The sequence below is a fragment of the Haliotis rubra genome, unplaced genomic scaffold (genome assembly GCF_003918875.1).
Source record: "Haliotis rubra isolate DU_JTF1 unplaced genomic scaffold, ASM391887v1 Scf120, whole genome shotgun sequence".
NCBI classification, from domain to species: domain Eukaryota; kingdom Metazoa; phylum Mollusca; class Gastropoda; order Lepetellida; family Haliotidae; genus Haliotis; species Haliotis rubra.
Window position 1 is genome coordinate 696854 of NW_025765115.1, and position 14800 is coordinate 711653.

A 14800-nucleotide genomic window follows, 5' to 3' on the forward strand; every position below is an offset into this window, starting at 1 on the left:
AAGTACACCTAAGTGTTAAAAGCAGATATCCATATTATCTATTGTGACCGTTTCAGTGTGAGGCCTTGCATCTCAGATGCTCTATTTATGACCCTGCTCAGCGAGGCATACATTCATCTGCAGATGGTCACAGGATAATCTCTGTTTTTGTTCTTTCTGATCTTCCCCCCGTGAGGCAGAGTGAGGTTGATACTACCTCGCAACCTAGTGGAAATGATGATGCCAATCCATTCAGTGGAAAGGCGTGACTATTCTTTCTCGCTAAGCGCGCGGTACAGTCAGCTGATTCGCTGACGATACCGACAAGACTCGGGCTCCGTGAGTGGAGAAGCGATGTCGGGAGCTTTCTTCAATGACTTAGCGGAAACCAGGTGGCAACTAGTCCATCGCAGTATCGATTCCTGTTAGCGGTCTGTGAGAAAACTTGTTTGGGATGCATTCTCACGCATGTTTCGGGATGGAAGAGTTTTGTTGCCCGACTGTGGGGGTGCTTAAGGAGCTTTCATAGAGACGGATACCGTCATCATTTAAGGATTTTTCCGTTACGAACTCGTTTTCGGGAGTACCATTTGCGGATAGTTTCCTACATTTGTCTTAAGCAGTTTAGTTCCAAGGAATATCTAACCTCTCTAAAGAAGAAAGTAAGGACAAGTGTTTTCGTAGGCTCAGAGGAACACTTAGCCTTCTCTTGAGGATAGTGAAAAGTGTATCTGTGATGTTCTGTCTCAACAGTTGTCAAACGAACCTTTTCATTTTTCATCAAGTGTGTGCTTATTAGTGAGCCATATGAAGGCTTCTACACTGAATGTGTCGCAGCGATGAAACCATGACTTCACGTGTGCTTTTACCAGACCAACGGTAATTTGGCATATGACATAAGCAGACAAGTTAAAAGTTCCACACAACTTCCGATGTACATACATATCGTTCTCGCAGGAGGTGATAAAAAGGACAAAGATATATAAGTAAGAAGCAATTCAACCAGTTTCATTCCGATGTGGATACCTTGTCGAATATGATATTTTCAAGTATGGCGTCCAAGTGTAACATCTTTGGATGTACACAAGAATTGTATTAAAATTACTGGATTCTTTTTAAGACGAACTGCTTGTGAAGTACCTATAGCAGAAATACGGCTATAACATCCTTATAGCCAAGTGACATATTCATCATGTTGTTCGGTCAGTTGTCAAGCTACCGATTGACACACGCGGTAATGCTGCAGAAAATGATGAACAGAATTGCGGCGGTGGTTGTGTTGGAGTTTCTTACGTGTTTCTTCATTTGTGGTAAGTAAATTATTGTTTCTTTTTACAGTGCATTCTTGTGTAGGCAATTTACATATAATATGTGTATTTCAGTGTCTTTTACATATTTACTGCATACAGCTGTAGCTCAGTTGGATTGTTTGAGCGGTGCATAATCATGGGTCCGATCCCATAGGGAATGATTGAGGTTAAAAGTCTAGTCCAACATATGCATATGGTAATCGTCATTGCTCATCACACACCACTCCACAATGTGATGGTATGATTACACCGTGTCACGTTACGTGGTACATGTAACTCACAATTGATTAACCGTCGGAGTACACTTCCACAGTCCAATGCATGGGAGTACAACGTGTAAACCACGACAGTTTTTTGTATGTGCTGTGTGTGTGTACGTCAACAAGACATTACACTAATGGCTATCTTTCAAAGGGAACACTTATCGTTAGGTATGTGTATCTTTGTTTAATTGGAGATATGTCAATGGTTCTGTACTCCCAGGACACACTTGATGACTCTTTAAATTTAAATACTAAAAGTGGTAAATCGTGTTATCTTCATCTTTCCCATTTAGATGCTATGTACGTCTGCAGTAATTACGAAGTGTATGTTTAAATCACAGTTATTTTAGTGAGGATTCAATTACTACAGTGTTTGTGAGATAAATATTAGCTACACGTTTTGAAGCCGAAAAACAAGTATAGCTATTACAGATTGTTAATGCAAAGTAATTGATGTACTAGAAAATTGTGTTGTTGCAAAATGTCGAATGATGATTCACGTGTGACATTAAAATAAGTTTAACTTTCACTTCCTGTACGTGGTGTTAATAGCTGTCAAGTCAGAGTTTAGGAGAGGAATGCCATCTGCAGCTATATCATGACATGTTATCATTATGCGTCTATTTGTATGTCTTTATTTTGAGAATATGAGCCATTTCCGAAGCAAATGAATAGCTTTTGTCAAACATTTATCAATTTGTTTTCCAACCCATCTGCCGAATAAGTAATTATATTTATTGTATCACATTACATTTGGAGAATGTTCCCTGTATTGACCGTTCACGTGTTAATACATATTTGATGATTCTGTTAATTTAGTTTTGTTATATCCCAACCACGTATTTGAAACACTAATTTCATGAAATATGCAGGTGCTTTGGGATTCAGTCCAACTATTTCTCATACGAAAGCTCCACCCAAGGTTATAGTCCAATCATTAAATCTCCAGAGTGCCTTGGTATGGTCAGACTGACACACGACAGAGCTCTGCTAGAACCATCCAGTTTGAAGCTATATTTCTCACACAGTGGAATTTGTTGCGGCAGATTAATTATCAAGTCTATTTTCTCTGATGTTGAAGCGTGATATTTTCATAGTAAAAACATCAAGCCAGTAGAAATACATTTTTATATGCATGCATCAATCAATATAAGTGGATATTCAGATTATAAAATGCAACTAGCAGGGTTCATGGTAAGTGTGTATGGTCAGATTATGCTGGTACTGAAATGAAGTGATAACTGATACGGTAACAAAGCATAGGCAACAGGCACAATACGAACATTTGTTCATGTGAATACAAGCATGTGGCAATCAAGGTGTATTTTATCCAATATGAATAAGTGGTTATTGGTCGTTACCATCCGACCATGTGACACATGTTGTATATGCTAACTGTGATATTGCCGAATGCATTATTATATACCAGTCGTATCAGAAAATGTCATAATGAAAAAGGTTTATTAAAAATGAATAATCATATTTCACATCACTACAATATGTTGTGACAATGTGATTTTATGATTTGCTTCATGTACCGTATTATCAGTTTGTATATCGTTAAAATATAACGTTTTTAGGAATGTAACAATTTCATTTGCAATATTCAGCCACAATAGGTTTGTAACACATGGTAAAAGGGAACAGCAAGACCTCAATCAGTATCAGAGGATGTGACATAGCCTTGCTCCAAGGCTGTACTGAATGCTTAGCCCATGGATGTATAGTAATTCTATCCCCAGGACCCCAGTCTGCTGTTTAGTATTTTATAATAATTATCATTTATACTATTAAGTTTTACCTTATAGAATTATGCAAGTCCAGATGTGATAGAATAATGAATGGGTTGGGGTTTTCATGGTGTGTGTGTGTGTGTGTGTGTGTGTGTGTGTGTGTGTGTGTGTGTGTGTTTAGAAGTGTGTTAATATTGTAACAGCAAATAAAATAAATAATAGTAGTTGAAATTGCTAAAGCATGACCCCGTGTCCCTTTATAGCAAATCACACAAAAGAAACGTCGTTGTGAATAACAGCCTTGACGTATTGTGATCTGGCTGTGCCTACGAGTTTAAAAAGTTACGCGCAAAAACCACCCAAACCGACTCCTAATTGGAAATTGTCCAGACAGTAATCCGCTAGATGGTATCTAAGCACGGTTGTAAAACCCTGCTTCTGCAGATGTCTCTCCGTACTTCAGCTACCTTAACTTGGAGCAGAGAATTGAATCAGGTCGGGAAATGTCACTGCGTCGCTCGTAACGTGCCCATTATCAAAGGTAAAACCTACCTCAGTAAAACATTTTAAAATATTACGCATGTGTTAATTCTATACAATAAACATGTAAATGTGTATCCGATGCTTGGGAAATAATATTGCAGCTAATGACTAGCCTGCTGGGTGGTAAATGTGAAGAATACCTCAGAAAGATTGCGTTTAATTCTAGCTGGAACCAAAAAAATAACAAAAACAAATTCGCAGAAATGTTTTGAAGACACAAATTCAGACATAGTGTTTGAGGTGTAATCAAACCAACACATTCAGGTCCCTTGGCCCGTTTTGTAATAAGATGCATTGACTTATGACCAAATTGCGTTTCTCATAACTTCACATTCTCTGTGTGATTGTCAAACACACCATGAAAAGCTATGTCTCTAGATGGCTGGGTCTTGACCATACTAATTTACTACTCAGGAACATTGTTCCCTGTGCGGACAGTTTACTGTTATTTAATTGGAGAGTGTCGAAATCTTGATGTGGAGTTATATCAACCAGAAGACATATGCGTTGACTCTGACTTTACGCTGATGTTTAGATAGACGCCTGGTTGTGGGGCAATTCAGATAGGTAAATTAATAACTTCCTGCTTTTTAATCATTTTCTATCGATTTTGGCTTGTCATAACCATTTATATTGACGGATTAAAGAAATCGCCTTTATGGCAAACATCGTTTCATACTTTGCTGAAATTGAAGTTTGATAAGCATCGTGGCTATATTTACATTGAGCGCTGAAGGTTCATCTGTAAACTCTGTTTGAAAGGATGACCTTCATGCTTTGATAATCATTTGTTCATGGCCTTTACTCAGACAGCCTTTTGAGCAATATGCAATTATTGAAGATAAAATTACATCATTGATATTTGTTGAGTTCAAGATTTATTAGTAGGATTGTCTGAAAGACAACATTGCGTCATCACCGTTTAGTCCTGTGAAAGAGGACGCCACCTTCTCACCAGTTAATTCTGTTGTAATTTGTATTCCTTGGGTAGCAACTACTGGAAATATATATATATTCCCGGTATCATTCTAGACATATAAACTCTCAATTTGCAGCATAACGTTGGTTAACGTTTCGATAGAAAGTTTTATGTTACACATTGTTCAATCCCATTTGTCACCCTATTCAAAGATTTAGAGATGTATAGACCTATGAAGATCCGGGTTATAATTGGTCTTGAGCAACCCATGCTTGTCTTAACAGGCGACTAAAGGGATCGCATGTTCAGGCTCTCTGACCTGGTTGACACATACCATCGTATCCCAAATTACGTAGATCGATGCTAATGATGTTGATCACTGGATTGTCAGGTCCAGACTCGATTATTTACAGACCATAGGCTTGCAACTCGAATATTGCTGATTTCAGCGTTAAACAACAAACAAAGAACCATACATGTATATTTTGAAAAATTAGTTGAATTCGGATAGAAGAGGTTTACAGTAAAAAGGTAAACAGTCCGTGTTCCACAAACAGTGAAATATATACGGTCATGTGCCGTTGTTTCGAAGTTGAAGGGAATTGCATAAATAGTTCAAGTTATCCGAAGTTCGACACATCATAGTTCCACGTATAGGTGTTTGACTGAATGGTTTAAGCGTTAAGAGACTTTTTAAGGTATTAGAGTTGTTAGTTACAGCTAATTAAGACAGATACACACATGTAGGTCTACATATTTTTCTCTCTATATCGAATCAGTCTATTCGATGGTGTTTCATATGCTGGACATGTATCACCGAGTCCAATCTACAGTCAAAATTTGGACGCCTGATTTAACCACACATAACCCGAAGGTTGCAGACAATGCTGCAAGGAGGGTGGACGTCGCATGATCGACGGAAGCTTTTCACATGAGACAATGCAGGTTAAGAGCATGAATTGAAGCCGCATCCGGAGGGACAGTGTAGTCAATGAAAGTGTCATCTTGACATAAAAACGTCCTTCACAGTAAACCGTTACCATGACAATAGGAGAAGAATATAAAAAATATCATGTAGTTAAATATAACAGTATGTATCTTCAGTCACATGTGCAGATGCAGTTTATTGTTCAGAGGGGTGCAGAAAGTATAATGAGAATCAATACATGGTACTGCATACACAGACGTTCAAGCTGTAGCAACGTATTTCGTTCAATGTCGCAGGACACACAGGAGGAAATCAAATGAATTATTAGTTACCTTGTCAACGAGGGGTTTCTTGGAAAATCATAGTAGCGCAAACTGCTTTAAGAATGCTACATTAACACGAGACAAGATGAGTACCGTCTGAGGCTAAAGCATATGCTTTTACAACGCTACACTAACACGAGACAAGATGGGTACCCTCTGAGGCTAAAGCATATGCTTTAACAACGCTACACTAACACGTGACAAGATGGGTACTCTCTGAGGCTAAAGCATATGCTTTAACAACGCTACACAAACACGAAACAAGATGGGTACCCTCTGAGGCTAAAGCATATGCTTTAACAACGCTACACTAACACGTGACAAGATGGGTACCCTCTGAGGCTAAGTATATGCTTTAACAACGCTACACTAACACGTGACAAGATGGGTACCCTCTGAGGCTAAGTATATGCTTTAACAACGCTACACTAACACGAGACAAGATGGGTACCCTCTGAGGCTAAAGCATATGCTTTAACAACGCTACACTAACACGTGACAAGATAGGTACTCTCTGAGGCTAAAGCATATGCTTTAACAACGCTACACAAACACGTGACAAGATGGGTACCCTCTGAGGCTAAAGCATATGCTTTAACAACGCTACACTAACACGAAACAAGATGGGTACCCTCTGAGGCTAAAGCATATGCTTTAACAACGCTACACTAACACGTGACAAGATGGGTACCCTCTGAGGCTAAAGCATATGCTTTAACAACGCTACTCTAACACGAGACAAGATGGGTACCCTCTGAGGCTAAAGCATATGCTTTAACAACGCTACACTAACACGAGACAAGATAGGTACTCTCTGAGGCTAAAGCATATGCTTTAACAACGCTACACTAACACGAAACAAGATGGGTACCCTCTGAGGCTAAAGCATATGCTTTAACAACGCTACACTAACACGTGACAAGATGGGTACCCTCTGAGGCTAAAGCATATGCTTTAACAACGCTACACTAACACGTGACAAGATGGGTACCCTCTGAGGCTAAGTATATGCTTTAACAACGCTACACTAACACGTGACAAGATGGGTACCCTCTGAGGCTAAAGCATATGCTTTAACAACGCTACACTAACACGTGACAAGATGGGTACCCTCTGAGGCTAAAGCATATGCTTTAACAACGCTACACAAACACGAGACAACTTGGGTACCCTCTGAGGCTAAAGCATATGCTTTAACAACGCTACACTAACACGAAACAAGATAGGTATCCTCTGAGGCTAAAGCATATGCTTTAACAACGCTACACTAACACGTGACAAGATGGGTACCCTCTGAGACTATGCATATGCTTTTACAACGCTACACTAACACGTGACAAGATGGGTATCCTCTGAGGCTAAAGCATATGTTTTAACAACGCTACACTAACACGAGACAAGATGGGTACCCTCTGAGACTAAGCATATGCTTTAACAACGCTGGGTCATTTGTTTCAGTGACGAAAATGCGTGTGTAACCACTTGGAAATGTCAGGTAAAAGATGTTCCCCAGTCAAATGCAACAGAAAGAATCGCGTAGTTAGGTTCAGTGACTTTAATGAGTGCCTGTTGTCGAACTTCAACAGTATGGGCAATTGCTCACAGTAACAATTACTGGAATTTTATGTCCATACTAGACAGACTTGAATGTTTACAAACCTTTTTCATCCAGCTTGAATATTGCTCGAGGTTTTATCCAACCATCAAACAACATATTTATGTTATTATCGCTCCAGTCTGACCAGTCCAACAATAGAAACTAAGCAACCGCAATGCCTGGTCGGAAGACTTTAGTGTTGGTACAGCAGTCACACCTCTCGCTACATTTCAACAATATAACATGATCGACTTTTACCGTAATTTGTTTTCTTTGGGTCTGATCTCTACAGCCAGACAACGGAAACGGACATCAATCTTAGAGACGATTCCAACCAATAAGGCTCTAGCATTGGCCCACCATTTCCTGAAATAACCCGTCCGTTTTCTTCTGATTAATGCCTTTATTATGACCAACAAAGCAATGAAATTTCGTGATAAAGTGGAAGGTAGTTGCATCTATTTTGCACTTTGCATAATGCTTGATTATTCATCATCTCCCACAAGACCATTTATGATCTTCATGATGCAAGAAGATTGTTGTTATGTACAGAAGTGAAATTACGTTAGTAGTTACTTACCTTAAGCGTTATCAATATGTTTACAATTGCACAATTTCTAAAACCAAATATGTTACATATTAAGCATCTGTGATGTTACAATAATATGATGTCAACTGTATCTGAACAAAACATTTATGTCTATTCAGTTAGTCAAAATTATATTGATGTAAGATTAAAGTACTCGAGTACCAAACAAACGGTTCCATAGATTATACTGTTCTTGATATTTGTATCCATGCACGTGTTGATGAATATCTAAGCCATTTGTTTCACAGACATCAATTAACATTTATACAAGTAATTATAAGAGATATTATAACGACTTGAAAGGTGTCAGTATCGTTTCATGGAATGTGATAGTGACAAAGGTCAGCGCATATGTACTTCATATGCTACATTCATGTTTAATGTAGATCTGCAACCGTAGATATGCCAACAGCCTGGCAATATTCCCTTCCACCAATGGTCGACAACGTTCATGCACATGTACATCACATGACCAATTACCTTAATGAAATGACATCTATCAACCCTTTTTCCAATCCTCTTGTATGACAGTTCATATTCACTCTATCCAGCAGTATGATAAAATACAACGAAACAACGATTTATCCGACAAGATGTAAGCCACGGTGAGGTGCGAATTACGATACAATTAGAATACACTGTAGCCCAAGGCTGTTGTGTCTTCAAAAAGCTCCCTTCGTGTTATTATCAATACAGTACTTCCTTTTAAGTAGTTATTACGATACTCAGCAGAGAGGAATTTTATCCTTGTACTGCGGCCTGTTATATTGAACAATTCATATTTGATTACGAAACAATGGTTTTGCGAATCCCTCACGGCAACAACTAAAATTATACCTACATCAGCCATTCCAAATGTTGCCTCAAGCGATAATGTATTTGAAGCTGTGTGTCTGGTTTTGTTAGTGTAGCGTGAAGTTACATTACAAGATGGTACATATGTCGATTTTCCAACTTCCCGAATGTTGCACATGACGCGAGCAGCAGCTCAGGCTGTGAAATGAAAAACGCTGGTAGATGAGCCCAGCGTAGATGCGTTCATTGATTGATGTACGTTTTATGTTATTTCACACCGAGGAATAGCTCAAGATGTATGAATCGCTTCATTAAAATGATTGAAGTTCTTTAACGCCAACTCGAGATGTAGGGTTATGGATATCGCATGTTGTCTTAAACTGGCATATGTCGTTTAGCATGGAATTTTAAGTTCTGTTTATACACTTGTTTAATGTAGGGCCCACAAATATGCCTCTTTGTGTATATATATTTCTTCATCGCTATTTTCATCTCGGTAAACAAAAACAGTCCTTTAAGTTAGGTGCATACACTCTAGCGATGTGAACATCTCAAACTTAAAAAAATAAACTGTTCTGGCATACTTGTATGGGTTTTACCATATGTATAATGATGCATATGTATAGGGTTTACCTGTCTCTTTCCGCCTCCCCATCACTTTTCAAACCACCCCCATGACTATTATACTCACCCACGCTTTCTACCTCTGTCTAGTCGTGTTTTATCCCACCCCCTCTTCCTATATCTCTACTGAAGCTCAGCAGTGATTTTATTGGAACAATTAGAAATGGTTCCTCCAAAATACCCCGGAAATGTAATACAAACACAGAGCGATATCGTGTAATTATAACGTATGATCTGCTAAATCTAGAGAGAAGATATAAGCGATAAATCAAATCCCAACTATCGCGTCCATTGGCAGTCATCGCAGCGTTAGTTATTCGTATGGTCTCTACAAGGTTATGTGCACATGAACGTCTGCACACCGAGGGTCCTTAAAGACCCTAGGATCAGACGGTTGAATATATGTTTACGAGTTTTTATTCACTGGCTCAGCCACAGTTGTTCCTGTTCAGATAGATGAAAATCCTCTATTGATTCCCGGTCTTTTAACTGGCAAATTATATTACTCCTGTATCACGTTTGCAGCAACATCGGCATGGATAAATTGGTCAAGCTCGAGTTCCTATTTTGTTCCATTGGCTTAATTGAAGCACTGGGTGGAATTTTGTTCATTCGCTACGTACAGGCTTCTAGACAGTGTGCAATCAAAATTAATCAACCCAGCATTGTGAACGACCCAAGGCTATCCGGTAATTGTGTCGACTAGAAGATTGCACCAGCCTTCGTTTCTTGTTCCTCTGAAAATTGTACGCAAAAGGATGTTCTGTTGCGCTTCAAAACTTCCTTCTATGCCTTGATCAGATATTATCATTGGGACAGGATTTGGGTTATTATCGAATGAGATCCGGTGTGCAAAAATATGGGACCCTTTGAAATCTTTTGTCGCTTCTTTGATCGATTGTGCAAACATTATCAGCAAGAGCCGTCAAGCATGGAGGACGTTGGTTACGTTCTGGCGGTGGTTGTCTTTGCACAGCAAGGTACGTGCATGGACCGCACACGGTTGTTGAACTAATATCAGCCGCTATTTTAAAATGTTCTGCTATACATTCGGATACGCCTGTTAAAGTATTTTCGATGATGTAGTGTATTTTCCAGTAATCCTCTATGTCCGTCCCGTGGGGTTCTTGAGACATAAACGGTATATGTCGCAGGAATGAGTCTTGTGTTTCTCAGTCAACTCATTACTGGCAGCGGGCACAAGGATGGTGCCACAATTTGCAGTTTAGACATGTGTCTCTTTCTGATGCCCGAAACCTAGCATGTTTCGAGATCAAAATAGATTTGTTAGCTCCACATCCTTGCCCGTTACACAACGAATGACTAGGACTAATAATAACGGCCATTATAAATGTTTCCACGCAATAAAACATTATCAAACCTAATAACACAAGCTGTTCGTGAGGCCCTAGAAGGTCAACAGTCATATGACTTATCCCACCGGGTGCCCATTCACTGCTGGCAATTCAGGAACAAACCCATTTGCCCAAGGTGAAACCACATGTATCACGCGAGTTTAGTTGTGGGGCCGGACTGAATTCCAAGCTTCCAAACACGGTTACCTATTCAAGAGCTGTCCGCGACTATCGTTGCATAACTTCACACCACCACTAGATTCCTTTTACAATATTAAGATGTCATGCTATGATATAACTGAAGCAAAATACTGCTGAAAACTAAATCCAAATCAATCAAATTGATCCACGCATATTGCCATGCGGTGTATAATAGCAGTGAACCAATCACATTCGCTCACGCATATTGCCATGCGGTGTATAATAACAGTGAACCAATCACATTCACTCACGCATATTGCCATGCGGCGTATAATAACAGTGAACCAATCACATTCGCTCACGCGTATTGGCATGCGGCGTGAAATAACACTGAAACAGCTTTGTCAAACAGATGATATGGAGATATTTGCTGATACGTACATGTCACGCATGTCAGTGCCTGATTAAGCTCAGCCTCTGTTTGGACAGTCAAGAAACTGAAGACTGAAATGTGAATGCACACATCGGTGTCATCTAAAGTAGTCAAAGTGTACACTTGTCCGACCGTTTGTCGTAAGAGGAGACTAAAGGGATCGGGTGGTCAGACTCGCTGATTTGGTTGATTCATGTCATCGCATCGCATCTGTAGATCGATGCTCATGATATTGATCACTGGATTGTCTGGTCCAGACTCGATTATTTACAAACCGCCGCTATATAGCTGGAATATTGCTGAGTGCAGCGTAAAACAACAACCAAGCCTTGTCTGATGCAAACAGACGATGCCGCCATCTGACGCAATGGACAAAGAGAGTGAAAATCATCCTCGAATATCATTTGTCATGTATATGTTACAGTAAATATGTATAATCAATTGATATGTATATTTACTGACGTTTTCAGTGATTATATATATTTACTGAAATGAAGATCTGATCAAGAATGAAATATAAACAAAGACGTGTTTGCTTGTTCACTTTATTAATGAAGATACATGGTCAGATTGATCAACATACATGTCTTGTTGGTATCTACAGGACACAAAATATGTTCATTTGTCCAAGTCGATATTTGCACTATTTAAAAGCAAATGATATTAGGAGTATTAATTATGTTAATCAATCTTACGCAATACAATTGTTGGAAAGTTTGACTGACTGACTGAGTATGGTTTTACGACGTTTTTAGCAATATTCCAGCAATATCACGGCGAGGGACATCAGAAATGGGCTTCACAAATTGAAGCCATGTAGGGAATCGAACCCGAGCCTTCGGCGTGACGAGCAAACGCCTTAACCACTAGGCTACCCCACCGCCCCTGGAAAGTTTGAATGTCACAGGAAAGAAATTTTAAAGTATGACGGCAGTTCTGGGTTATTTGTTGATGAATATTATCTAATTTAGTAACCTTTGCATAAAACAGTCAGTTCTCTCAGCTGAAATACAACGTTTACAGATACGTGATATCTTAAATAGACATAGCCATTTGTGTTTTCCAATAAATGATTATTGGATAGACTTTGTTATTTTCACTCGAGAGTACAGGGATTAGTGTCAGGTAGCAATGTATCTACCAGACCACATTGCATGCCCTTGTAGAAGGTCACGTCTCAATTATGGCTTAATGATGTGCATCACACTTGTTCCACACTCCCTGATGCTGGGATACACACTCTGGTCTCATCCTACATAGCAATAAAGGTGTACTCACTGCAGACAGTCAGCAGACAGCCATTATCATTTGATGCATCCTCGCTGAGTGTCTTCTGTCTATTTGTTGTTCCTGGCTACATCTGACAATGGATGGTATCACAGCGTCAGTGGCTGAGCATAAGCTATAACACTAGCATTATTTATAAATTAAAGAACACGAAATTTACTACATAAATAAATAACATGACGGCTTTAAGTGTACTTTGTGTTTCCATCTAGGATCAATAAGAGACGATATATCTTGGTGTCTCGTTTACCTTCAAATTGAGCTCGTGTCATCTGGGAATGTTAGCTGATAGTGTTTGAGTGAGCGAGTGGGTGAGTGAGTTTAGGTTTACGCCGCAATCACCAATATTTCAGCTATATGGCGGCGGTCTGTAAATAATCGAGGTCTCCACCAGACACCAGACACCAGACACCAGCATGAACATCGATCTACGCAATTGGGATACGATGACATGTATCTACCAAGGCAGCGAGCCTGACCCCACGATCCTGTTAGTCTCCTCTCACGACAAGCATAGGTTGCTGAAGATCAATTCTAACCCGGATCTTCACGGGTTGATGGTGTTGAGTTTAGACTATAACTGGACTTCGCTCACGTAACCAAAGACAAACTGTTACGGTGGTAGTCCTTAATTGTGTCAAGAGACATTGATATGTTATGACGGAGGTTGAGTATTAATGTTGGTCTTACTATATTGTCTTTATTAATTCAAAACGTGACAGCTGGTTGCCATCCTCCCAAAGAGCCATATCAATCGGCGAACAAAAAACAATTGGCATAATTTGATAAATTAGCAATGATCTATTGAACCAGGTGAGCTAAATAACTAGACATGTTCCTAATGATCTTGTTGATCAAAGATCCACTCATGCGTTTCACGGAACACTGAACTGGCTATACGTTATAATCGACCTTATCGACGTATGACTTTCGCCACACATCGATAACATCTTTCTTCCACTGATGAATCCACAATCTGGTATGACTTTCTAAAATATACTTTTAAAATGATTGCTTACCTTCTTAAGGCTGCTGGATATCATTACATACACAGGCAATCTCAGTCATCAAACGAAAGGAGATGTATCATAACATGCTCTTAAATACTCCAAACATTCAAAACAGGTACTTCTGATCCCTTGGCGAAGTTAATGAGTTGATGTAGACCTGGGTGACCGAGGAAGCATGTTTACATGCTACCAACTCCTGGTGAAGCAGCTACCTCGTAAGCATTCCGTGATCTCTTCAACATTCCTTGTCCGAGCATCGAACATGTCGAGATTTCTGAAGAATGCATTAGCGGAATGGTTTGTGAGTGAAAGCTTATCAAGCGCATTCCTGCCGCCAACGAATATGTCTTGTTTGCGAATGAATCGGATTTTAAGCATCATCTCAACCACATTTGCTCACAGTTTGCCATGAGTTAGTTTTATCTAAACAGTTTCTTTGTCTTGAGGTTTAACCTTAACCATTAACTTCACAATGTAGCAGTCATGTAATCAAAATAAGTGATGTCTTTTTAGTAATAGTGTGTGAAATCCCAGACTGTGGTAGGTTCCTGATCTCAAGTTACACATTCTCGATGTAACAAAAACACTTTTTGGGTAATGTTGAAAATGAATTTCAATGATTTAGTTTATTTGTTTTCTACTGAAGCTCCTATCTCAGTCACGGTAGAATTATAGCGTCCCTTCATTGCACTATACTATGACATTCCCTCGCTATGGCACCACCTTCCCTCTCAATCACTGTCATTCTCTCTCTCCCTGACAATGTTTTCCCGTTCCCTCACTGTATTGCAGTGTTAGCTCGTTATATGTAGTTAGTTCTCCTTCCATGTAATAAACAAAACACGGGAGCTGCATGCAGTACAACATTAATACCTATGTCAGGAGAACAAAATGAACCAGAAGTTTCAATGAGGGGTGTGTGTGAGTGTGTGGGTGGGTGGGTGTGGGGGCAATATTATTGAGGACAGTGC

The 14800-nt window shown here is 39.5% G+C and overlaps 1 protein-coding gene across 1 annotated transcript in view; it reads left to right on the top strand.

Annotated features, from left to right (window-relative positions):
- The first annotated feature begins 219 nt into the window (after positions 1–219).
- Positions 220–14800, top strand: part of LOC124263306 — a 63257-nt gene continuing 48676 nt past the window's right edge. Inside the window, exon 1 of the mRNA XM_046697894.1 lies at positions 220–1289. Coding sequence (XP_046553850.1) covers positions 1172–1289 — 118 coding nt within the window. The 5' untranslated portion in view covers positions 220–1171. The remainder of the gene's footprint in view (positions 1290–14800) is intronic.